Here is a 23,703-nt window from a genome sequence, read left to right as displayed (position 1 = left end):
CTGGGTCTGGGTCTGGGTCTATTTGGGGTCACTTCTCAGCACCAGAGAAGTGGTTTTAGGGTCAGGAGAGGTCTGGAGAAGGAGGGAAGGAAGTGGCGTTCCCCTCTTCGCATCCTTTATTACAGGCCCCAAAGTTTTACCCTCGACTTATTCAAGGGTCACATCACAATCCATGACTTTTGGCCCTAAAACCTTCCCTTCGACTTGTACAGGAGTATATACACTAATCCAATTCAGTCCCCATTTGGTGGAGTGGAGGAGTCCACTTCGCAATAGCAATAGCAAGTGCATTTCTATATATAACTTCTATATTTCTACACACTTCTTTCCTCCTTTCTGGGTGCTAAGGAGAAAATGCAAGGACCTGACCAACCATAGAATCCTAGAGATGGGAGAGACCCCAAGAAGGGCCCTGATCCAGTCCAACCCCCTTCTTCTGCCATGCAGGAACTCTCAATCAAAGCATCTCCATTGACTGATGGCCATCCAGCCCCTCTTTAAAGGCCTCCAAGGAAGGAGGCTCCATCACACTCCAAGGGAGCATCTTTCACTATCAAAACAGCTCTTACTCTCAAGAAGTTCCTCCTAATATAGAGCTGGAATCTCTTTTCCTGGAGCTTGCATCCATTGCTCCATTGGGTCCTAGTCTCTGGAGCATCAGAAGACAAGCTTGCTCCCTCCTCAACATGACACCCCTTCAAATACTTAAACAGGGCTCTCCTATCACTTCTTAACCTTCTCTTCTCCAAGCAGGGAAAGGGTTGTTTCGTTCCAGAAGTGAGGCAGGAAAGGACTCTTGGCCAGCCAACTCTCCTTCTCCAAGGTCCAAGGGGGGAATGGGAAGGCAAGAATGGAGTCAGTCAATATGAGAGAGACCCTGAACATGGAAAAGCAAAGGCTACTCCAACCACAAAGGGACCAAGAGCTGTGATTAATATAGGCTTTAATTTGGCATCTTGTACAGGAGCTGTCTTTGGTTCAGTCTCTCTCTCGCCCCCTCCATCCACGTACCTTTCCCTCTTTGCAACATACACAAAACTCTCAGTGTCTCTTTTACACAAAAGGAGAGAAGATGGGGCCACGATCCACTGATGCTCATCCTGGCTGGGATGAGGGACGACTTCTTCCTTCTCTTCTGCCCAGTTTCTTCTCCTCTCTTCCTTCCCAGAAACATACAGACCAAGAGCCCCACTGGCCCCAAATTCACCGGCACCCCTTCCTTCCGGTTTTGATTTTTGCAGCAGCCCCAATCGAGAAACACACAGGGATGGAACACACTCCGGTTCCACATCTGAAGTGAAACCCCAAAACAATTAACACATGGCTGCTACAGAGACCCTTCTCAAGATGCGTTTGCCATGCCTTAGTCTGACCCAGAGAGGGACAGTGCTTGCAAGCTCTGGTTCAAGCTGAGTTTAAAATAAGGGCAAAACAGTCTCCCAAAGACACAGTTAGCAATTGAGAAAGTGCTCCTGGAGAAGCGGTTTAGCATGAAGCAGGCACAAGAGCAGCGTAGAATTGCAAACAATACATCCGTAAGTATAAACCGAAGTAGACATGATGGTGGTGCATCTTATGTTGCCTGAGCCAGTATTAAAACAACTGTTAAGAAACAAGTCAAGTATATAATGCACCTTTGTGTGACACACATGCGTTCCGCTCCGCAGAGTGAGCAATGGAAGATTTTCTATCACCTTTTTTGGAATGAGCCATTTAAGAGGTATATAGTATTGCGGTTCTGAAGTTGGAAGAAACCCACTGTCTCCTATTTGGAAAGTTCAGAAGCAAAGCAGGAGCAAGTCAAGAAAGCCCTGATACCTCGTTCCAGAAAACCCTGCATCAGTGCAATGCAATGCATTTAGCACCATCAAGTGAGCGGCACAATTTCAGCAAAGCAAAGCTTGTTTTCCAAGACTGGTTCTGCTTGCCCCAAACCCCAAGGTTTTCAAAAGCAGCCTAGAACCTGAGATAATAATGGATGGTGAAAAGGGCAGGAGAGAAAGAGACGGCGGCGCATTCAAACCGTCTCCCACTCAGGGATTTTTTGCAATCAAAGCCTCGCCTAAGGATAAACTAAGAGGAAAGCCTGACTTCTGCCTGCAAACCCCCAGAGACCAAAAAAGCCAAAAGCAGCCAAAAATGCCCTTGGCACTTTGTGGAAAGAGGGCATGATGCACACTAATGCGCAAGAAGCAATTATCTTGAGAAAGTCCTCTCCTAACAGTGGTCCTCAAACACGGAGGACTGCAACTCCCAGAATCCCCGAGTGCTGGCCATGCTGACAGAGACGTCTGGGAGCTGTAGTCCAAAACATCTGGAGAGTCTGAGAACAAGTCTTGCAACACAAAGGAGCGACCATAAAAGACACCCAAAAATGGAAGGATAAACAGGAACGACATTGGTTTTCTTCTCCTCCTCTTCCCTTTTAGGTTCAATATTGCTTAATTTGGAATTATTATTATTTAATGTCAACCGTGGCTTTAAAAAACAACAACAGCCCCCCCCCCCCCCCCCGTCTGTGGCTGCATTTGGGAGAGTATTATTGTATATCTATCTATCTATCTCCATAATACTGGCAAAGGCAAGGAAAGGGCTGGGTAAAGTCTCACTCTTTCACCTCTGAATATACAGTTTATGTTCTTTGTACAGCAACAGACGAAACAAGTAGGAAAACAAATTGGCATCAAGACCAATCCCTTATATCTGTGTGTCTCTGTGTGTGTGTGTATATATATATATATATATAATATTTATAAGTATATGCATATAAAATATCCCAGCAAAATATGAGTTTCCTTACAAATACAAATACAAGCACGTTGCCAACAAAACAGAAAGGCACTTGGGAAGAAGTAGAACGTGCGCAACTATCAGAGTTTCTGGTAGTCTCTGAGGACGCTGGTGCGAATCCAGACCTGCCCACTTTCCCTACCAAACTCTTTGGGTCAAACTGGCCTCTCTTAACTCTTTTGAATTATATACTGCCCTGACCTCAAATTTTTCCTCTCTCTCTGCCCCAATCTAACTACAGACAAGGCCAGGGATGCTACTGGACTCCACCTCCCATCATCCCCATCAAGCAGGGGGTAATGGTCAGGGATGGTGGGAGTTGTAGTCCAAGGACACCTGGAGGGCCACAGGCTCCACAACTGCTACATTTCCAGTATGGTCCACTTGGTCTGGTCCCTCTGTAACTGGACTTGGGAGGGGGAAACGCACGCTGAACGCAACTTCCTCCAGGATGGAGCTGCTCCAAGCAGCAGAAACCAAAACAAACAGACTGCAGAACCAAGCAGTCTGGTGCCCCAGGCACAGGCCAAGGCTGAGTCCAAGTGATGCTGGACTACAATTCCCAGAAGTCCTAGCTGCAAGGGCATATGGGAGTTGCAGTGCAACATCTTCTAGACCAGGAGTGGGAGCACTGTGGTCCACTAAGATGTTGCCACACTGCAGCCTCCAGCATCCCCAGCTAGCACAACCAATGACAAGGAATGATGGGAGCTGCAATCCAACGGCATTAAAGGACTAAACCATTCCTATGTCTGCTGTAGGAAAAGTCCAGGTCTGGTGACATCTCTCTGCCAGAGGGAAGAGGAGGAAGAAAATATACTGCAAAGCCCATCATCCTTTCCCTACCTGCATCAAGAGAGGAAGGGGCTCCATCTGCTGTCCATTTTATACAACAGCATCTCAAAGGGAGACAAGCAAGATGGCTGTGAGAGGGACACCTCCTGGGCACTTCCCTTTATGGGCTTCTATGTGCAACACCTGTGGCAGGTCATGGCTTGAACTGGGAAGAAGTGCCTTGGTTAGAAATAAGTCAAAGGGGAGCTGTGGGGTGATGCGCAAAGATGGGTGGTCTCACCCCAAGAAGCCCTGGATTGCTCAGTACTTGATAAGCAAAGCAGAGGGAAAGAGAGAAGGAAGAATGGAGGAGAGGGGAAAGGTGGGTTGGAAGGGCCCTTCAACGGCTGCAGTTTGCCAACAGGAGAAGGAAGGGAGGGAGGGGGAAAAGTTAGGAAAGAAAAGGGAAGAGAGAGAGAGAACAAATGGAAGGGAAGAACACAAAAGGAAAAGAGAAAAGAAGGAAGGAAGGAAAATACAAAACAAAAGGAAGTGAGGAATGAATAAAGAACTAAAAGAAAAAGGAAGGAAAGAGGGAAAGACCCACCCCAGTAAAAGATGGCGGATTCAGTTTGCACAAGGAACCCACCTTCTAAGGATCCCACTCAAGTGCGCAAGTGCAAATGCGGGTGTGAGCTGGATTGGTGCTGGGGGAGCGAATGTAAGAGAAAATGCCGCACCACAAAAGTCGCAACCAGAAGACCGACAGTGTTGTGTTATGAGCAGAAACCAAAATAGGTGGAGAGTTTCTTGGGAGAGGCATCTGGAGAAGGGAAGGAGAACGGAAAAGGCCAGAAGAAGGAAACCGGAGTCTTAGAGATGGAAATGCAAGAGCAGTTTGGGTCAGAGTTGGGTTCTTCTTCCTCGGCTGCAATGGCAATTGGGGCTTCTCTGCTTCTCGGGAAGAGCAACAGAAGAAGACCAAGAGCAAGGAATCCCTCTGGGCAAGGCATGCCCCAGACCTGAGACTGAATGAAATGGGTTGGGGGAGATGTGGGTCTCCTGCCCCCTTGCCACCCTCCCTGCGGACATGGGCTGGGGTCCTCATTCTGCGGCCTTCACTTGGACCTCAGTCTGGCCTGGACGTTCGGACGCCTACTACCCAGGTTTGCATCTTCAGCCACCAAAGAACCATCACCAGAAGTGATCCTTTTGGGGGGAGAAGGGGGGAATCTGTCTCTCTTTGGGACCAAACCTTGCCAACTAATCTCACAGCTACAGAAAAAGCTCGCATCTCTTTGCCCTGATGAAACAGCCCTCCCTGGCCTCTTGGGAAGGCTATGGGTACATCTACATAGAAGAAATAACACACTTTGACACCACTTTCAAGTGCTGTAGCTCCATCCAGTGGAATCCTGGGATCTGTAGTTCTGCAAGGCTTCTCTGCCAAAGAGGGCTGGTGCCTCATCAAACTCCAAATCCAAGGATTCTGTACAACGGATGGAGCCGCGGCCATTAAAAGTGGTGCCGAACGGCGTTGTTCCTACAGTGTAGATGCGCCCTGTAACACTTGACCTAAGAAACAAAAAGCAGCTCCTCGACTTTTAAATATATTCCCACTACAGTGTGGTTCAGGCAGTATATATAAATACATCATCTATAACCCCCAAATCTTTCCCTCCATTGCAAGTCTCCTATACAATACAAAATGAAGAAAGCAACCCGGGTCCCATTTGGTTGGTGAGGCCGGGAAAGAAACCTCTGGGAAGAGTGAGACCAATTCCTCCACGTTCAGGACAGGCCTAGAAAAGGAGAAAAAGATGGACACCGAAAGGCGTGAGACCGATGGCGCATGGAGGGTGGCGTTACCAATGCCCATCTCTTTCCTATACACACAGACCCATCATCCCCAAGGTCCGGCTGATGGCTGGGATCTTGCAACTAAGCCTTCTGTGCAAAACTATTCCCCAGGTGCAACTCTGCATCTCCCCAAAACAGGCAGCTATCAAGGCCCTTATTTTGGGGGGGAGGCAATGCCAAGGGTATAGTGACCAGGAGGGCAAGATTAGGACCCTGCCCTTCCCAAATAAGAATTCTCTCCCTTCCAAAGAAATTTGCTTTCTGGCCCCTAATTTCTAGCATTGCAGGAACTTCAGGAGTGGAGCATTTGGAAATGCAATTTAGCCATCCAAAGCCAAGGGGCCAGACACTCTTTCCAAGGGACTGAAAATGCAGCATATCTGAACACATTCTTGGAGACAGGATTTGCAGCATCTTGCCCTTTGCAACGCTAGAAATAGAGGGAACTGAAGGGGAACTCCACTTGGGCCAGAGTCCCTATGGCCAATAAGCCCCGGCATCTCTGGGCGCTCTCCTCTGGCCATAAGTCCCATGTGCCTGTGCATTACCTTGCCTGCTTGGCCGGCCTCATGTGAAACTGGACTGCTGGGAAGAGGTCAGTTTCCCCATCAGCTGCTGCAGGCGCCAATAGTCTGCTTCAATGTCCTAGCAGCAGAGACAAAAACACAGAAGGAAGAACCTTCAGAGGAGGGTATCATTATTATTATTATTATTATTATTATTATTATTATTATTATTATTATTATTATTATTATCTTGTCATGGTGGTGGTGGTTGTGATTACTGAGTTGTTGCAATGATGATCTTTGGCAGGAGTGTAATGCACATCATCCCCTAACCGAACTTGTCACCCTATCACCAGACCCTCAAGTTTTGCATTTCTGTTCCTAGGCACAAACACAACCTGCTCCTTCATGGGCATCAATGTCTTTCTATAAGCCACCTGGCTGCCACTCTTTGAACCAGCTCAAGTTTCCAAACAGTCTCCAAGGGTAGCTCTATGTAGAGCGCATTACAGCAATCAAGACAAGGAGCCATTTATATGCTAAAATTCCCACATGTGCTTTCTTCCCTCCAGTCTCCACCAAAGTAGCCGTTTCCAAAATACATGTTTGTTTGTTTTCTCTTTGACATTTATGAGAATTTTTTAAAAAGCAATGTGGGAGTCCAGACTTTGGTTTGCAGGCAAGCTGAGCCAAATGCTGCACAAAGGCTAAGTTCGGAGTGTGCGATTTGGGGAGACTTTAAAAGCTTTTCCTCACCTTCAGGCCCAGAATGGCGTCTTCCAGGAGCCGCAAGTGATGCTTCAGCCCATCGGTCTGTTGGTGGGACAGAATAAGCGGGGCGAGGTGGCCGTCTTTATCGGGGTGCTCCGAAGCCCAAGGGGGCTCTTGCGGGCCATTGGGGGTCCCTCCTGAAAAGGCAAAGACTTTGGGGGTTAGTTAAGCTAATTAGTCACCCACTCACTTTATTAGATCATTAATTACAGGCACAGCTCAGTTATCAAAGTCCCTGATTGTGAAGCCCCCTTTTGCAAAAACTTATATGCACAGCCAGACCAATGTTTCCTCCTCCTCTGGATACATGGAAATTTGTTTAGCAGCACTGGCTAACCGTAAAGCAGGAGAAACACAGAGAGGTGGGATATAAATAAACATATTATTATTATTATTATTATATGGAGTAAACAATGCAACAAAGTTTGAACTGGGAAAGCGCATAGCCATGTATGCTTGCCTACAACAGGCAAAGCGAACCGCAGCTGCTCTTTCTGCGCATGTGCAAAGAGCAAAATAAAGAGAAAAGGGGAAAGCAGACAAGCCCACCTTTCCAGCAGACCCAGCATGTAGTCAAACTAATGCACCCCCCCCCCCATATAAAGGGGGCCCTATTTTAATTTTCTTTTTTTAATTTAAAAAGCCTGCCTGAATAAAAACGTTTTTACTTGATGGGGAAAGGTGAGCAGAGAGAGGACCAGCCTTTGGAGTAACTCCTGCCTTTGGTACCAAATTTATAGTAAGTCATATCCAGGTGTGTTTTTCTTCTCCAGCATGCCCCTCTCTCACACGCCTGTTCCCAGGATACCCCTGGCCTCCCCTGCCCACCTTTATTTCTCCTCTCACTGCTTCCGTCCTCCGTCTCGGCGGCGCGTCCTCCGTCCCACTCCCCTTCCTCCTCCTCCTCCTCCTCCTGCCCCAGTTGCGGGGTCCCGTTCTCCGGGAGTCCCTCCGTCTGCTCCACCAGAAAGGCCCCATCCCCTTCCACCGATGATATCTGCAGCAGCCTCTTCAATGCCAAGACTGTGAAGAGAAGAGGAAGCGCTTCCCTAAGATGGCTGCCCTGGCATCCTTGGCACAGGGATGGGAAGTTAGTCAGTTAACTGCCAAGGACAGGGGTTGCCCACCTCTGTCCTGAGCAGCTGCGGCCAGCACCCCTTGACCTCCAGGCCGGGGCTTGTAGAGGGTCAGGATGTCAGCCAGGAACTCCTCCATCGCCTTGCCCAGCTTGGGTTCGCTGACAGGGCTGCGTTCCTCGAACTCGGCTCCTTCCAAGGAGTCTTTTTCTCGTTCTGGAGTGGCAAAAAGGCTAATCGGTTTCCTGCCCCTCTCCAAGTCACTCTCCCTCCCCAAAAAGTCTCCCAAGGCAAGGCATTCAAGGAGAGTCCAAGGTTCAAGTCAAGGCTCAAGTCCAAGGTCAGTGGTCAGTTGGCCATAAACTCACCTTCCGACTGCAGCGCCTCCTTCAGGGAGCTACCATTCTCCGTCCCGCCGAGAAGCCCCTCAGAGTAGCTGCTGAGAAAAGAACCACGTTTGCAGGCCGCTCATGGCCAATGCCCAGCTGGTCACCAGTATCATGTGTCCCCCCCCCCCGTCTCCTCCCACCTGACCGGACTCCTGGGTTGGCTTGCAAATGCTCAATTCTCCATGCCAGTCGGGGTTTCCAAAATGGCACCTCTTGGCAAGAGCCTGGTTCAGCTTTGTGCATTCTGCTACTGGGAGATAGCAGGCGCTGAGGAACTACACTGGACAAGGCATCCTTTAGAACTGACCACTTTTAGGGTGACCCTTTGAAAAACCTTCTATGGAATCCCTACATTTTGGGGGAAACAGAAGTTTTTAAACAGTGGCTGGATGGCAACCTCTTCAGGGCACTTTAGCCATGCAATCATGTATTAACAGCGGGTTGGACTGGCTGGCCATTATAATAATAATAATAATAATTATTATTATTATTGGACTGTATCTCCCTAGAATCACCAAAAGCCCGAGAGGATAGAGGATTTGGGGAACTGTAGTTCCAAACCCTTTCCGCAGTGCCAACCTCTGCTCTTGTTCCATAAAGTCTCTACCACTTTGTGCCCATTTCTCCCGAGTAAACCCCACACTTACTAGCTGGGGCTGGGGGGTGAAGTCCGGTTTGGGACCGACAGCCGCGGTTTCGGGTGGCTGGACCGAGGCAGTTTCAAAGAGCCGGCCGTCTCGCTGATCATGCTGCACCAGCTAAGGATGGGACAAAAGGACAGAAGCAGGAATCAGAGCCGAGTTCAAGTCTAGAAAAACCACCACCAGACATTTCTTCAGCAACTTTCCAGGAGGGCTGCATCTTCCTTTATGGCAGAATGGGGTCAGATAAGATGGCCCTTAATTCATAATTCTATGAAAGGGAAAAAATGGGTGTACTGTAACTCCCAGAATCCCCTAGCCAGCCTCACCAAGTAGCCCTTATTGGCTGGGAGAGGATTCTGGGAGTCATCGTCCAAATATTTTTTTCTAAGCTCTGAAAAGTCTTGCTGGTCTGGAGTTGGTACTAATCATGTTGTTAGAGGATTATGGGAGTTGCAGTGGCCATCCTGGCTAGGGGATTATGGTCACTGGCTATTCAGTGTAGGGGATTATGGGATCTGAACTGGCCATTACAGATACAGGACTGGAGTTACTGGTCATGATTTCTAGGAAATTACATGAGCTGTAATTGCCATACTAGTGGATTATGGTTACTAGCCAATCTGCCTAGGGGACTATGGGACCTATAGTCACCATTCTGTCTGATGGATTGTGGATATTGGCCAGGTTTCTTAGGGGATTATGGGACCTTTATTCACTGCGCTGGCTAAAGGATTATGGCTACAGGCTATGATGCCCAGGGGAGTATGGAAAGTGTAGTTCCCCAAAGTAACTTTTCCAAGCTGTGCGTGAAACCTTCCCCCAGCCTCCCCTTTTCTCCCACCCCAATGTCTTACTTCTTCCTCTCCGAAACGGTCTGGGCCACCAATTCGTAGATCTGGGCCCCGTTTTCCCAGCTGAAGATCACATAGAAGGCCTTGATATCTAAGAGGAAAGAGAGGACCGTGACCCTTGCAAAGGCCACTTTCCCCAGGAGCCCTCCGAAAGCCCCCCCCAAAGCTCCCCTTAGTATCCAGCAGAGCCTTGCAAAGCTACTGTATATATTCATGTGTACAAACCTAGAAATGTTAGTCAAAAAAATCCCCCCAAATAGCCTGAGTCGACTTATCCAAGTGTCAATGGCAGTAAAGTACACGTTGACTCCTATTAATAAAGGAAGCAGCCGCTGGGGAAAACTTGACCCCATCCTACTCTCCCATCCATCTCATACATACATAAATAAAACTATTATTTATACCCCGCTTTTCTGTAAAAACAATCAAAGCAGCTAACAATTAAAACATCCCCCACAATATTACAATATAATGACAACACCCCCTTAAAAAGACTTTGGGGTGAGCATAAACACTGAGGCCTGCTAGAATTTTGTACGTTTGGGGCATTATTTTCCTTGGCTTCATCCGTTAGATCTTTTCTTAGGTGCCCCTAGATTTTTACCCTCAACTGATCCATGGGTCATATTAAAATCCATAATATTGCTCCCAAAACTAGCCTTCAACTTACTTATAGTTGAGTATATACAACGCGCCTGCACCATACAACGGCTCGTCATACGCGAACTTGAGGTCATGCAGATGGTGAATGGGGCATGCACCCGTGGCGCATGGGGTGCCATGCACCGCAGAGGTGTGGGATTTGCCTTACACAGAGGGGGGTCCACTGTATGGTAATTTTGGGAGACTCTTTGGCTCCCCAAATCCACCAGCTCCTCCTTCTCTTTTACTTTCCTCCTCCTTCCTCTTCCCCTTCCCCCTCCCCCTCCCAGCATCCCTCTCCTGATCACCTGTGGCCACCTCTCGGATCATGGCCGAATTGAGCTTGATGATGGGGCTGAGCATCTGCTTCCCGTCGGGGGTTGGGGTGATGGTGCGACTGTGGCATTTGAGCACCAGGCGGTCCTCCTGCTTCTGGAGAAGGACCAAGATGTCACCCAGCAGCAGGACATGAACATCTGGAAGAAGGGGGCCAGAAGAAAAAGGGCAGTGGGGTCAGGGAGACAGAAAAGGACAGAGCAAAGGGGTCCATTTAGGATTCTCAGACTGGCTGCAACCTTCAAAAGCTCAGCTTGCAAGCGAAGATGCCCCTGATGGCATCAGACCCCCAAAAGTGCCACCTTTAACACCAGAAACCTGGCACACTCCTCTCCTGCCTCAAAATTTAATTCCACTCAAAGACCAGGACTGCAAAAGGGGGCAGAGAAAGGGGCAGAGGGGCCACGGTTGGGCACTTGGCAGGGTCAACTAACCTATGGATTTGTCCTTGGTGAGACGCCAGGTCAAGGGTCCTTCACACACCAGGTTCTTCTTGGTGATGTCCGTGTTCTGTGGGCAAATGAAGGAAGGAAGGAAGGAAGGAAGGATGAATGAAGGAAGGAAGGAAGGAAGGAAGGAAGGAAGGTGGGATGAGATGTTGGGCTCTTTGCATAAATCAGCATTTCACAGGAGTGGGAACTGGTGACCCTCCAGATACTCTGATTTTGCTCAATTATGGAATGGTCTCCCAGGGATGCGTTAGAGGTGGACTTCCAACATGGCAAGGGGTCAGACTACATGGCCTTTGAGGTCCCCTTCCAGCCTTATGATTCTGTGATCTCCCATCAGACTCCAGTGCAGCCAATGGCAGCAGTCTGAAGGGACACAAGCTTGCATCTTCTCTCTATCTCTCTATTACACAGAGACACACTGTTGTATTACAACACAAAGGAAATCCAAGAGACTTGAGGCTGTCTAGATCTCCCTACTCCAAGAAACTCTCTGGGGCTTCCAAAGTGCGTTTCACAGATACTTTGTGGAAGGAACCGTGAGAGTCAGAGCAGCCCTCGGAGCGATCGCAGATCCCTTCTTTTGATAAATCAGGGGAAAGAACCACGCAGCCTTTCTCCAAAGGTCTGTTAGATTGATTCTTTGATTGACTGTTCGGTCAATCGATCTCCTGCTTTTCTCTCAATAGGCTTCTCTCAAAGCAGCTTACAATACAAGTTACAGCAAATGAGCTAAAACAGGTTGGAAAAGTATAAACAATCAATCCAACTGAGCATTAATTTAAAACCACTAAAAAAAGACATCCAGTGCACTTTCCCCATGAAGAACTGAAAGCAACAGATGTTCCTGGACTGCAATTCCTAGGTGACCCACAATGCTGAGGGATGCTGGGAGTTGCAGTCCCATAGCATCTGGAGAAGGACAACGGATTCTCATATCTGGGATACAGCTTATGTTTTAATAGCTGCATGGCAGGCTGAAACCCAGCGGACGCAGCCTCAGCATGGCAAGACAGAGAGGAAGAAGGATGACCAATTCCTGCCTGTTGTGGAGTCATTAAAGGCATACAGCTTTTACTGGGAAAACTGGTTCTACTGGTGGAAAACCATTCCCTCCTACAGAGGAGGATATGAGGCATTTCCTATTGATTGATCCCAGTAAGAGTAGTCCTACTGACTCTATTGTTACATGGTCAAGACCTATGGAAATCCCATAGGATTTTACTTGGGTTTTTGTCAATAATAGGACTCAGGCCTCGATCCACAGCCATGTTTTGCTGACATGAAAGACCCCGGCGCCCCGATCCCAGATGGGAAAAAAGACAACGGACGGAAAACTCACCCTAAACTCGCTCAGCAGCGGATCCGTACTTTGCTTGAGGTTGGAAAGGTCCAGGCGACGCTGGTAGTCTTTGAGTTTCTGAAGAGTGAAAAGTGGAGACAAGGAGGAAGGAAAAGGGAGAGGATTACTGCAGGAAGGAGAAAGAATGCCGGCAAACAATAACTATGCAAACACAGTGCTGCAATCCCAATATCCACAAAAATATGGGTTCGTTGCCCCGGTGCAATTAAGCCAATTAACTCCACATAAGAGACAAGAGAATCAAAAGATTTATTCTCTGCAGCAAATAGGTGCCAGCAATCTCATGACCCAAAAAAATGACAGAAAGGCTGCATCCGCACTGCAGAAATAATCTATCTTGCCACCACTTTGCCACCATTTTCACAGCAGAGCTTGGGTGCCACAACAAACTACCAGTCCCAGAATTCCACAGCCTTGAACCACAGCAGTTAGTGGTGTGAAACCGGATTATTTCTGCAATGCAGATGCAGCCAAAGGAATGAAAGAGATAATGTTTTGTGGGTTTTTCAGGCTAGAAAAGGAAAGAGACATTCATGCACATATATTTTTCTATAAGATAACCGCACCTGTTGTGGCAGGTGATTCCAGGTGAGGGCCTGACATCAATGGCACAATAATTGCCATGGTTCTGCCCTATGGAATCCTGTGATTTGCAGTTTAGTGCTTAGAAATCTCAGATTCCACAAGATGCATTCATGGAAATTAAAGTGGGACCATGGTGTTTTTATTCTGCAGCGTGGAAGAGCTCCGGGAAGCTGCCTTCTTACCAAAAAGTTCTCCATGTTGCGGACCTCCTGGTTGACGTGGTTCAGGATCTGCCGGCAGCATTCGGCCGCCCTCTCAACCTTCTGGCGCTCTTCATCTTCCTCTGCGGCGCGGACCAAGAAAATCAGAAGCGCTTTAGAAAAACCACTCCTGACCTATGGCCCCAGTGTGGCCCAGATGCACAGCCCACATCTGGTTCTTTACAGGTCCCAGAGAAAAAGACCTCCTCTCCGATGCACACAACATCGTCTTTCCCCATTGCCAAACCATACAGACACTGATAGATGAGAGGCCATTATGTAGGATGGGAAGACAATACTGTACTTTAAAAATAGGATGGCAGAGGGTTAATGGGGACGGTCCCTGCCAAAGTGGGATAGTGTGAGGGCATGCTTTCCTACCAGTGCATTTGGCAATGTTGTGAAGAAGGAGTGGATACTTGGTCAGCCTTTGCATCTCGGTGGGGATGATGTCCTTCAGTTGCAGCCTCCGGCACCGAGGCTGACTTTCGGCTTCCTACAAGAACAAAATGGAAACCTATAGAGTTGCACTGGAGGGCCTACTAGACATTCCTAGAGGGGTGTTCTCTCAGTGTTTCTTATATGCAATTTTTGGCACTTTTGTGGGAATCCTGCAACTCTAACCCCAGTGAATGTGAAAGGCCTACTGTACTATTATTGCTAATAGTAATAATAACAGATCAATGATTTGTTGATAGTTTGCAGCTACAGTCCGCCCTTGCCTTATGCGGGGGATCCGTTCCAGACCCCACCGCGTAAGGCGAATTCTGCCTATGCTCGAGCCCCATTGGAAACAATGGGGCTCATGCGCAGCCGCGCGCCATGGGCGCACACACCCATTCATTTGAATGGGATGCGCCACCCCTTGCGTCGCGCGTGCGCCCTGCGGCTTGAATGCATACGCTCAAGACCGTGTAAAGCGCACCTGCATATAACGTGGGCGCACTGTACTTCTCAACTTCATGCCTGAGCATATTGCTGCAATCCAGAAGGAAAATGCACATCGGAGTCTTGCTGCAAATACCTGGATGAACTGGTTGAAACGGGGCTCTTTCTTCTGCTTGGCCTTTAGCTGTTCCAAGGCAAAGGACTGACGGCTGCAAAAACGGGCCGAAATCTTCTGGAACCACCTTCCTTCAGATCCATCAAACTACATGGGAAAGACACTGTTATGAAGATCCTTCAAAATGTCTGCCTGTTCTGGACCTCCAAGATAAACCTCCTACTCCCTTCCCTCTAACTCTCACCCGCGCCAGCAGAGCGCTTCCAATTTCGGAAACGACAGAATTGTTTTCTTCTCTCAGCTTCTTCAAGCTCTCCAGAAACACTTCTGTGGAAAGAAGGATTTGGAGACAGAGAGAGAATGGATGCCAATAGTGTCAAATAAAAGGGCTGCACCAATGCTCTCCAGGAACCCCAGTTTATAGAGAAGCAAGGGATTTGATTATCTGCGGATTTAATTAATATGTCCTCTCTAGGGATCTCTAGGTCTTCCAGAGAAATTCTGCTGGAAATTGACCATAGAGTTGCATTGGAAGACCTAAAGATTCCTAGATAAAACACATCTCTAGGCATTTGTAGGTCTTCCAGCATGATAATATGGTCAAATTCTGGCAGATGTTGACCATAGAGTTCTGCTGGAGGACCCAGAGATTCCTAAAGTGGTGGCCAAAAAAGTACTGCTTATTCGTTTACGTTTTTTCCACTTTCATGGGGGTCCTGTGCCACTAACCCCAGCGAATATCGGGGGACTGCTGTATTATCTCCCAACAGAGTATCAGCAAAGGACTGCCACGCTTAAAGCCAAGGAAATTCTGGCTTTTGGGGGGGGGGGGGGGCCCGATTGAACGCTTCCCTCCTTCTCCCCGTCCTCACTGTGTTCATCAACCAGATCCTCCAAACTGGGGAAGATGTTTGCCAGCTCCCTCTCTATGAAGAACCCCTCCGTCAACAAGGGCTGGTAGAAGACTTCCAGAAGCACCCGGAGCATGCGCAGGTGGGCATGTTCAGTGATGAACAGCTCTGCAGGAGCAAAGGAAGGCAAGGCGTTATGGTCCCGCACCAAAGTGGACAACTGGACAAGTAGCCAGCTCCACCTCCCTCTCTTGACCCCCAGCTCTGGCCCCCACGTGCGACGTACGGGAGCATGGGTGCCACACCTACCGTTGATCACTTCTTGCCGCTTCACTTCGCTTTTCTTCAGCCTGAGGAGGGTGTCGGGGGGGACGAGCTCGCGCCAGTTTGGCGGCTCAAGCTCCAGTTCCGAAACGCGCGGCTCAGTCTCCTCAGACTGGGGATGCAGAAAGGACGGCGGGGGCTCGCCTCCCCCTGCCCCTCCAGGCTCCAAGCTGGATTGAGCCAAAGAGAAAGACAGAAATGCCGGTAAGGACAGATGGACACAGGACACAACAAGTTAAAATGGTTTCATCGCCTCCCTGCAAAAAACCCTCCAACCTCGGCAGTCTTCACAAAACTACAAGTCCCACGGAAATTAACACCTTTACAATTCTACATTTGCAGCGTGGATTTATTCCAAAGCATCAAGACAGCTCTCTGAAAGACAGTATCTTCCTCCATAAGCCTGCTTGGAAAGCTTCAATTCATTTTCTAATACAACTCCCAGCATCCCTGCAAACATGGAGGGACAAAAACAGCCAAGGCATCTAGACCTGAAGGTGGTAACCCAGCCAGAATTTGGAAAGATTTTTTTTGGGGGGTGGGGGAGGATTACAATTCCCAGCATCCCTGCTAACACGAGGGGACAAAAACATCCACAGCGACGTCTCGTGGTGGCCGCCCACCCTTCCCATTTGGGGGGCACCTCTTCACCTACTTGTGGCTCCCCTGCTTCTGCCGGGCCTGATCCAGGGCCGGCTTCTGCTCCAGCTCACTGGCCCGGGCAGCGGCCTCAATGTCCACGTCGCTCCGTGACCGTGGCTGCTTGCCCTTGGCCGAGCCACGCTGGGACCGTTTCCGTTCGTAAACACGCAGGCTCTCCGAGCGCCCCAGTTTTCCCGTCAGCCTGGCAAGGGGGGGACCATGGGGTGGCGGACGGTGGACAATGTGGATGGAGCCACGGCACAGGGACACAAACAACCACGCAGACCAACCGGGGTGGGGGGGACGTTGGTTTCGACAAGACAAGAGGCGGGGGGGGGGGGCGAACCGACTCGTGGAAGGGCCACAGACCAAGGACAAACAGGGATGGAGGAAGAGGAACAGGGCAACGAGAGCCATGTTGGCACCACAATGTTGAAGGAGCCACAACCAAAGAGGCCACGAGGCAAGACAATGCCCGGTTTTGGCACAAGGGTGCATGGAGAGGCAGACGTTAGCACATGCAATGGCAGGGAGAGAAGGGGAGAGAAAGAAATCGTGAGCATCCCAGAAACTGGTGCGAGAGACCCATGCGCCAGAACAGGGGAAGGTGGACAGTGAGTTTGCAAAGGTGATCTGTGCTGTTGCCACACAAAAGGTGGGCAGAGCCCAGGTATGTGGCCTCCCCATAGAAGAAACCCACTTTCTCACAAGTGCTGGCCAGCCATTGACTGCCATCCGGTTAATGCTCAAAATGGGTACGTTACAAAAGAGAGACTGGTAAAATGAGGCGGCAGCCGTGCCAATCCACCACCATGGGAAAGGGCACCAGTCCATTTGGCCTCCCACCCCACCCTTCCCAGAGACTCAATGCTCCCCCCATTTGCAAACAGTTGTCCAAGCGGGGGGGGGGGGGGTTACTGCCATTTTGTAAGGCAGCTCCGCTGGAGCGGAGGAAAAAAAGGTAGAGGAGGAGATATACTTAACTGGGCTCTTGTGCCTTTCCCTGAGGAAGGAATTCATGCAAAGGGTGAGGGGAGGGGAGAGATGAGCCCACCAACCTTTTCCGCCTTCTAGAAAGGAAGAACAAGAATACAGAAGGGTGATTATGTTAAAACACTGGAAGAAGAGGAGAAAAAAGACAGGACAGAGAAAGAGGAGGAAGGGAGGGAGGAAAGGGGGATGGGCTACCCTCGCAATACAAACTCTGGAGGGGAGCAGAGAGCTCTCGCTTCCTCTCTTTGCAAAAAACATTTAGACCAAAATAGAGGAATAAAATTCTCCAAAATGGCCCACCAAACAAGAGGCACCCAAAGTAACACTTTGTGTCCCACAAATATTGTAACTCCTAAACTTGACTCCTGGAATTGTTTGGGCACTACAACTCCCATAACTCTAACCAGTGGCCATGCTTGCTGTGACTTCTGGGAGCTGAAGTCCAGCTGCCATCAGAGGACCCCTGGCTTTTGCAATCCTAGCAGGGTCTCCTCTTATGTAGCCACCATTGACTTCAATAAGACATCGCCCCACTGAATTTGAGGGGGGGGGTTGTTCTGGTGTAAGTGCACATAAAGTAAAAGCCAAAATAATCCTGGAACATGGGTGCGGAGAACATAGCAAGGGACTGGAATGAGACCACTAGCAGCTCCAAGGCAATGCAGCCAGTGGTGAGGAATGCTGGGAGACGCAGTCCAACCACATCTGGAAGAGGACTGCATGGTTTGCATTCAGAGATAGAACCAAAACCAGTCCGTTTGCACTCAAGCGTTCTCTAAGAGCCCCCAACCATGTGCAAACAGGCTTTCGAAGACTCCCCTGCCCTCACCTTTCATTTTCGGCCCCATCGTCCGCCGGGGGCTGGTCCCCAGCCAAAAGCTGCTCAGCCACGGCAGAGTCTCCAGCATCCACTCCGGTCTGACTGTCCGGACCTAAAAGACAGCAAAGGCAAGGCATGGAATGTGGGGCAGTGGGCAAAAATCCAGGAACATGAATTATAGCCACAGATTCTTTATCCAGAGATTCAAATACCTATGGCTTGAACATATTTTAAAAATATATCCATTCCAAAGAGCAAACCTTGATTTGACCATTTTATATAAGGGACACCGTTTTACTGTGCCCCTTGTATATAATGAGACTTGAGCATCCATGGATTTTGGGGTCCTGGAACTAAGGTCCCGCTGTATTTTTGGTTGCCTTCATCAGAGGGAATCTCAGCTGTCTTTTGAGGCAGAAGGCCATGCTGAATTCCTTGCTCCTTTGCAGAGTCCCTGGGAATTACTGCACGGAGGAACATCTAATCTTTTCATAACATTTCTTCCTGCAGCCTCTCACCGGTCTCTCCATCGTTGGCCTCCACAGGCGGGGGGTGAACGCTGACGGAAACCCCGGAGGGATCCGAACCCGCAGCTGCCCCCTTCGCCCGGCCTGGGACCCCCTCGACCGCCTTTGCCCCCTTCCTGTCCACGCCTGGAGCCTTGTCGCCAGCTGCAAGGAAACAAATACGGACGGAGGAGGAGTGACTGTTAAAAGGAATTGGACCATACATATATTCTCTCGAACGCAGACCCTCCCCATATTTGCAAAGGCAGGGTCCTTCTCCCCGGACAAATTCCCCCAAATTTTCTCCAGGGCTTCTGCAGAAATTATGCATCCAGGGCTTTATTGGTGGCCTTTTAAGTAAGGGTTCCTTATTTATTTCTATCCTCATTTTTTATCTTTTTAAATGCTTTAAAACTGCTTTAAGACTAACACACTTTTTAAATGCATGGTTTATTCAATTGGTCAGTTTTTAAAAACTGGATTTAATCATTATTTCTTTGCAGCTATATTCTGTTCCAAGATGCTTTGAGCTGCCTTGAGCCGAAGCTTGGGCAAAAGCCGGTGGCGTCTAAAATGGCTGATGGAAGGTATTGATAATAAGTTAATTAATTAATGATAATTTATTTGAAAATAATTTATAGGATAAATAAATTGAGCTTCTCCTTTAAGTTCCAAAATTAAGGTCCAAAACACAGAGCAGAAATAATCCACTTTGAGACCCCTTTGACTGCCCTGTCTCAGTGCTGGGGAATCCTGGGAATTGTAGTTTATGGCGGCACCAGAGCTCTCTGACAGAAAAGACTAAATGTTTCACAAAACTACAGTTCCCAGAATTTAGAGGATGGATTTTAAATGTAGATTGTTTTAAAATGTGCAGATCTTGTTCTTTCAAACTGCTGCATGCTTTAATTAATGCGTCTTAAATGTGTTGCTGATTTGTTGTTGTTCCCCACTTTAATCCATGGGGGGAGGCAGGTAAGAAACAACAACAACTATTATTATTATTATTATTATTGCTGACATTATGGGCGATGGCGTGGACTCCAATTTGGTTAGATTTGGAGGAGGTGTCCCCAGACACATAAAATAATAAATAATAAAGTTTTTATTTTTATCCCGCTCCTTCCCAAGATCAGGGCGGCTCACAACATCTATTAAAACAGTGTGGATACAATACAATAAAAAAACAATCAAACAGGTAAATACAATAAAAGAACAAGCTAAAAGCCCCATAGCCCAACCTCTTGGCCACGGAAGAGGAGGGAGGCCCACAGGATTTTACTCGGGGAATGCTTGTTGGAACAGAAAGGTTTTTAAATCCTTTCTGAACTGGGCCAGGGAGGTTGATGAGCGGAGCTCAGTGGGCAGCGTGTTCCAAAGGGCCGGGGCGGCGATGGAGAATGTCCTCTTCATGGTGGAGGAAAGCCTAACCCCAGGCACCTTCAGTAGCTGCTGCCCAGATGTTCTGAGGCTGCGGGACGGAATATACAGGGAGAGGCGGTCCATCAGGAATCCTGGGCCCAAGCCATTTAGGGCTTTATAGGTAATCACCAACGCCTTATATTGAGCCCGGAAGCGGATGGGCAGCCAATGGAGATATTTCAGCACAGGTGTTATATGGCTGGCCCTGGAAACGCCAGTGACCAGCCGGGCTGCCATATTCTGCACCATTTGAAGCTTCCGGGTTTCGTATAAGGGTTGCCCCATGTAGAGTACATTGCAGAAATCCAGTCTCGAGGTTACCAGAGCATGTACTACAGTTTCAAGGTCCCTCTGGGCCAGGTATGGGCGCAGCTGGCGAATAAGCCGAAGCTGATAACAGGTGCTCTTGACCGTCACATTCACCTGAGCAGTCAGGTGAAGCGACGAGTCAAGAAGCACCCCCAAACTGCGCACGGAGTCCTTCACAGGGAGCGTGACATGGCCTGTGTATTTATTTCTGGACCTGAGCATAACTGGAGACTCCTGAGAGTGAAGATTAATTCATTTAGGCAATGACTCCCAAACTTTGGCCCTCCAGATAATTTTGGACTTCAACTCCCAGAAGCCCCAGCCAGTTTGGCCAAGAGTGAGGAATTCTGGGAGGCAAAGTGCCAAACATCTGGAAGACCAAAGTCTGGGAACTGCTGCATTAAGGGACGGGGAGAATGCATAAGAGCATAATTGGTGCATAAGTCCTTGGAGAAAACATTTAAAAGTGACGGGATCTCCCTGCGCAACTCCATCATGAAAGATGGACAGACAGACAGATGGACAGACAGACAGACACAGAGAGAGCAGTTATGGCATGCCAAGAAATTTATCTGGTAACGCAACACATGTGCTGGGCTTGAAAAAAGGGGTAGGTGATACATATTAGTACATCATCGTTGTCATCATCATTATTGGGGTACAGAGATGGGAGGCATTGTTATTGTCAAACCATGAATACGAAAGTTAGCATCCGGTGTTATAACGGGGTGCATTAGTTCTCTGGCAGCTCTTTCCACAGAGGGAGGCAATGACAAAAGGGGCGCCATGCATTATTTGGGGGGAGGCACTGGTTATGGGGAGGGGGCTGGTACCTTCACCCTCGGGTTTGGGCTGTCTGTAATCAGAATCTACAAAGAAAGGAGGGGGGAAAGGAGGAGGACAATGGAGGACAAGGAGAAAAAACTGGGTTTGCGGGGGGGAAGACTGGAAGATGCAAAACCAGACCCTCCCCATGACAGCGTCGAAATGAATTTTTCTCTGGGCTAAGAAATGTGGCAGATTCATCACCAAAATCATAGAAACCTAGAGTTGGAAGAGGCCACAAGGGCCATCCAGTCCAACCCATTCTGCCATGCAGGAACTCTCAATCTTGGGTCGCAGTTTCCAAAGGGGCCAATTTTGGGGGGAGAGGGTCCTAAAAAACTGTAATTGCTTCTAACAACCCTCACTAGATCTCCCCAAAGAGTCAGAGTAGAGAAATGCCATCCGTTGGGAAGCAGTGGATCCTAGAAGGTCTTATATCATCATTATCATCATCATCATCATCAAATCCTCTTTGGGTCCTTCCGGTTTGCATTGTCCACCAGGACAGCCAACATATTACACAGAGATTTGAATGTTGAACTAGGACTCCAGCAGACCAGGATCTGAACCTCTGCTCAGCCCTGGAAACCCACTTGGAGCAAGTCATGCTCAGCCTCAGAGGAAGGCAATGGCAAGCATCCTTGGGAAGAAATCTGGCCAAGGAATCCCCATCATTAGGGTCTCCATAAGCTTCAGAAGGCACAAGAATCCCCTAAGACAACTGACCACCAGCAATGAGACTCCTGCAAAGCTTGGGGAAGTTACTTCTTCTGCAAAAGGCAGAACCCTAACTTTCCCAAGGTCTGTTCCAGGATGCAGACAGGAGCAAACTTGCTAATGCTACTTCCTTCCTCCTTTCTTAGGGTAGTTTTCTCCTGACTTGTAGGATGGTATGATCATCGAGGATACAATAATACTGAGCTAAATACTGCAAAAGGGGGGTCTCCTGGACCGGGACTACAATACGAATTCACCCACAGGCTTTGCCCTCCGATCGCCAAATGCAGACTTACAGTGAGAATCGCCCCGGTTCCAGCGAGTCGGATCCAAAATGCTGAAGCCCTTTTTTGATTTGGCAGCCTCTTCTGGCTTCTTGGCCCCTGAAATCTGAATTATGCAAGAGAAGGGAAGGTGAGTAGGTCATGCCCCCCCCCAAAAAAGCACCCCTTTCATTCTTTCCTTCTTGTCCAAGACAATCCTCCCCATAGAAAGGGCGCAGGATTTGTTCCAGATGCAAACCCTAGACTAGCCATTCATTGCAAAGCTTTGCACGGTGCGCTGTTTCACTAGATTCTTTGCGCTATGCAAGTAGATCTGTTTGATCCCACTTTTAAACTGTCGTCCTATGGAATCCTGGGATCTGTAGTTTGGAGAGGCACTATTGCCCCCTGAGAATTCCTAAACTGCAAATCCCAGGATTCTGCAGCACAAGTGGAAGTTAAAGTGGAATTGTAGCACTATAACCATTTACTATCAAAGGGCCCTTGGGGTCTTTGAGTGGATTCGTTATAAAAGGCTGCAAATTCCATGGATAGTTTAGTTGCATATTTTTTAACGATCCACTCCTTATCTGTTTGTTTCCCTTTTCCCTCTGCAACTGTTTTCGATTTTTGCACCTGAAATAAATAGCCGACGGAAGGCCTAATATTAGCCCCTTGTCCTACCTTCTTCCGGAAGAAGTTGGCTTTGGATTTCTTGTTATCTGCAGTTTTGGTCTTAACCCCCAGGTGCTTCATGTACGTCACGATAGCCGTGAAAATGGCGGAGCTGGAGGTGGAGATTAACGGGGAAGAAACCCCATGAAAGAAGGGAAACTGAGCCAGACGCTCTATTTTCACTTGGAAGAGAACATATCTGACCTGAACATCACTTGACTTTCCACTTCTCCTATTCCTCCTTCCTTTAAGGCAACTAGAGCCTTTTCCACTGCTCATTATTGAACATTGCCTGGGGATTATGGAAACTGTAGTTCCCCCAACCCCCAGCTCTTCCAAGCTCCGATCAGGGGTGGGGATTGTGTCCTTCTGATGTTGTTGGACTACAACTCCCATCAGCCCCATTAGCCAGCACAGCCAATAGTGAGGAAATCCTGAAGCTGTGTGATCCAACAAGATCTGGAGAGCCCTGAAAGAGGTAGCTGAGGATTCCTTTTTTCCCTTCCAAAATCTAGGATCAGAGCTTGGAAGAGTTACTGTCTTCTGGACTACAACTCCCAGCATGCTGGAAAACTCTGGGAGTTGTAAACTAAAAAAGAACCAGTAACTTCTGTGATTTTAGGGTGCTGCACACAGATCAGGGCTGGGAATGAGAAGCCAGATATTGTTTGGACTGCAAGTCCCATCAGCCCTCCTGATGAGGAATGCTGGGAGCTACAGTCCAAGACCATCTCGAAGAGGCTTGCCTCATTCCCATTCCTGAGAAACAGATTGCAGAATTGAAGAGAATTAATTTAGCACTTGGCACACAGATCCCAGGTTTGAATCCTGGGTTTCCAGCTTTGAACCATCATCTTTAATTGCTTTTTGTCTTTTTCAGTGTATGTTTAAATTCTTTTAATATTGTGAATAATGTACAGTACGTGCATTTTAATCTCCCCTCTTCGCATGCTTTTAACTGCATTGCTCTTGTTTGAAAACTGCAAGAAGAACTTGCACTTGGGAACTCAGGAAGGGGAATTTTATCAAACTCTGCAAGGTTCACAAATGGCGTCCAAGAGTAGGTTGAATTGGACAATTTATTAAAAACAACCCAGTGTTGATGGACTCTGGCTTG

The 23,703-nt window shown here is 48.4% G+C and overlaps 1 protein-coding gene across 7 annotated transcripts in view; it reads right to left on the bottom strand.

The window, feature by feature from the left end:
- Window positions 1-926: 926 nt before the first annotated feature.
- ARHGEF1 (Rho guanine nucleotide exchange factor 1) overlaps window positions 927-23,703 on the bottom strand; it is a 33,607-nt gene continuing 10,830 nt past the window's right edge. For 2 of the 7 annotated variants that reach the window (XM_042439536.1, XM_042439541.1), the window contains 24 exons: window positions 22,596-22,698; window positions 21,945-22,038; window positions 20,940-20,975; window positions 18,388-18,540; window positions 17,879-17,981; window positions 17,115-17,126; window positions 16,070-16,258; window positions 15,400-15,584; window positions 15,112-15,258; window positions 14,484-14,566; window positions 14,261-14,386; window positions 13,618-13,732; window positions 13,219-13,319; window positions 12,431-12,508; window positions 11,074-11,149; window positions 10,612-10,779; window positions 9,665-9,752; window positions 8,814-8,924; window positions 8,146-8,216; window positions 7,829-7,993; window positions 7,530-7,724; window positions 6,687-6,838; window positions 5,973-6,069; window positions 927-5,366 (listed from right to left, as the gene is read on the bottom strand). In XM_042439536.1, coding sequence (XP_042295470.1) covers window positions 5,992-6,069; window positions 6,687-6,838; window positions 7,530-7,724; window positions 7,829-7,993; window positions 8,146-8,216; window positions 8,814-8,924; window positions 9,665-9,752; window positions 10,612-10,779; window positions 11,074-11,149; window positions 12,431-12,508; window positions 13,219-13,319; window positions 13,618-13,732; window positions 14,261-14,386; window positions 14,484-14,566; window positions 15,112-15,258; window positions 15,400-15,584; window positions 16,070-16,258; window positions 17,115-17,126; window positions 17,879-17,981; window positions 18,388-18,540; window positions 20,940-20,975; window positions 21,945-22,038; window positions 22,596-22,698 — 2,629 coding nt within the window. In that variant the 3' untranslated portion in view covers window positions 927-5,366; window positions 5,973-5,991. The remainder of the gene's footprint in view (window positions 5,367-5,972; window positions 6,070-6,686; window positions 6,839-7,529; window positions 7,725-7,828; window positions 7,994-8,145; window positions 8,217-8,813; window positions 8,925-9,664; window positions 9,753-10,611; window positions 10,780-11,073; window positions 11,150-12,430; window positions 12,509-13,218; window positions 13,320-13,617; window positions 13,733-14,260; window positions 14,387-14,483; window positions 14,567-15,111; window positions 15,259-15,399; window positions 15,585-16,069; window positions 16,259-17,114; window positions 17,127-17,878; window positions 17,982-18,387; window positions 18,541-20,939; window positions 20,976-21,944; window positions 22,039-22,595; window positions 22,699-23,703) is intronic. The other 5 variants (XM_042439537.1, XM_042439542.1, XM_042439539.1 and 2 more) reach the window with 4 other exon arrangements.

This window comes from Sceloporus undulatus, chromosome 9 (assembly GCF_019175285.1).
Source record: "Sceloporus undulatus isolate JIND9_A2432 ecotype Alabama chromosome 9, SceUnd_v1.1, whole genome shotgun sequence".
Classification (NCBI taxonomy): domain Eukaryota; kingdom Metazoa; phylum Chordata; class Lepidosauria; order Squamata; family Phrynosomatidae; genus Sceloporus; species Sceloporus undulatus.
This window is presented reverse-complemented; position numbering and strand designations above follow the sequence as displayed.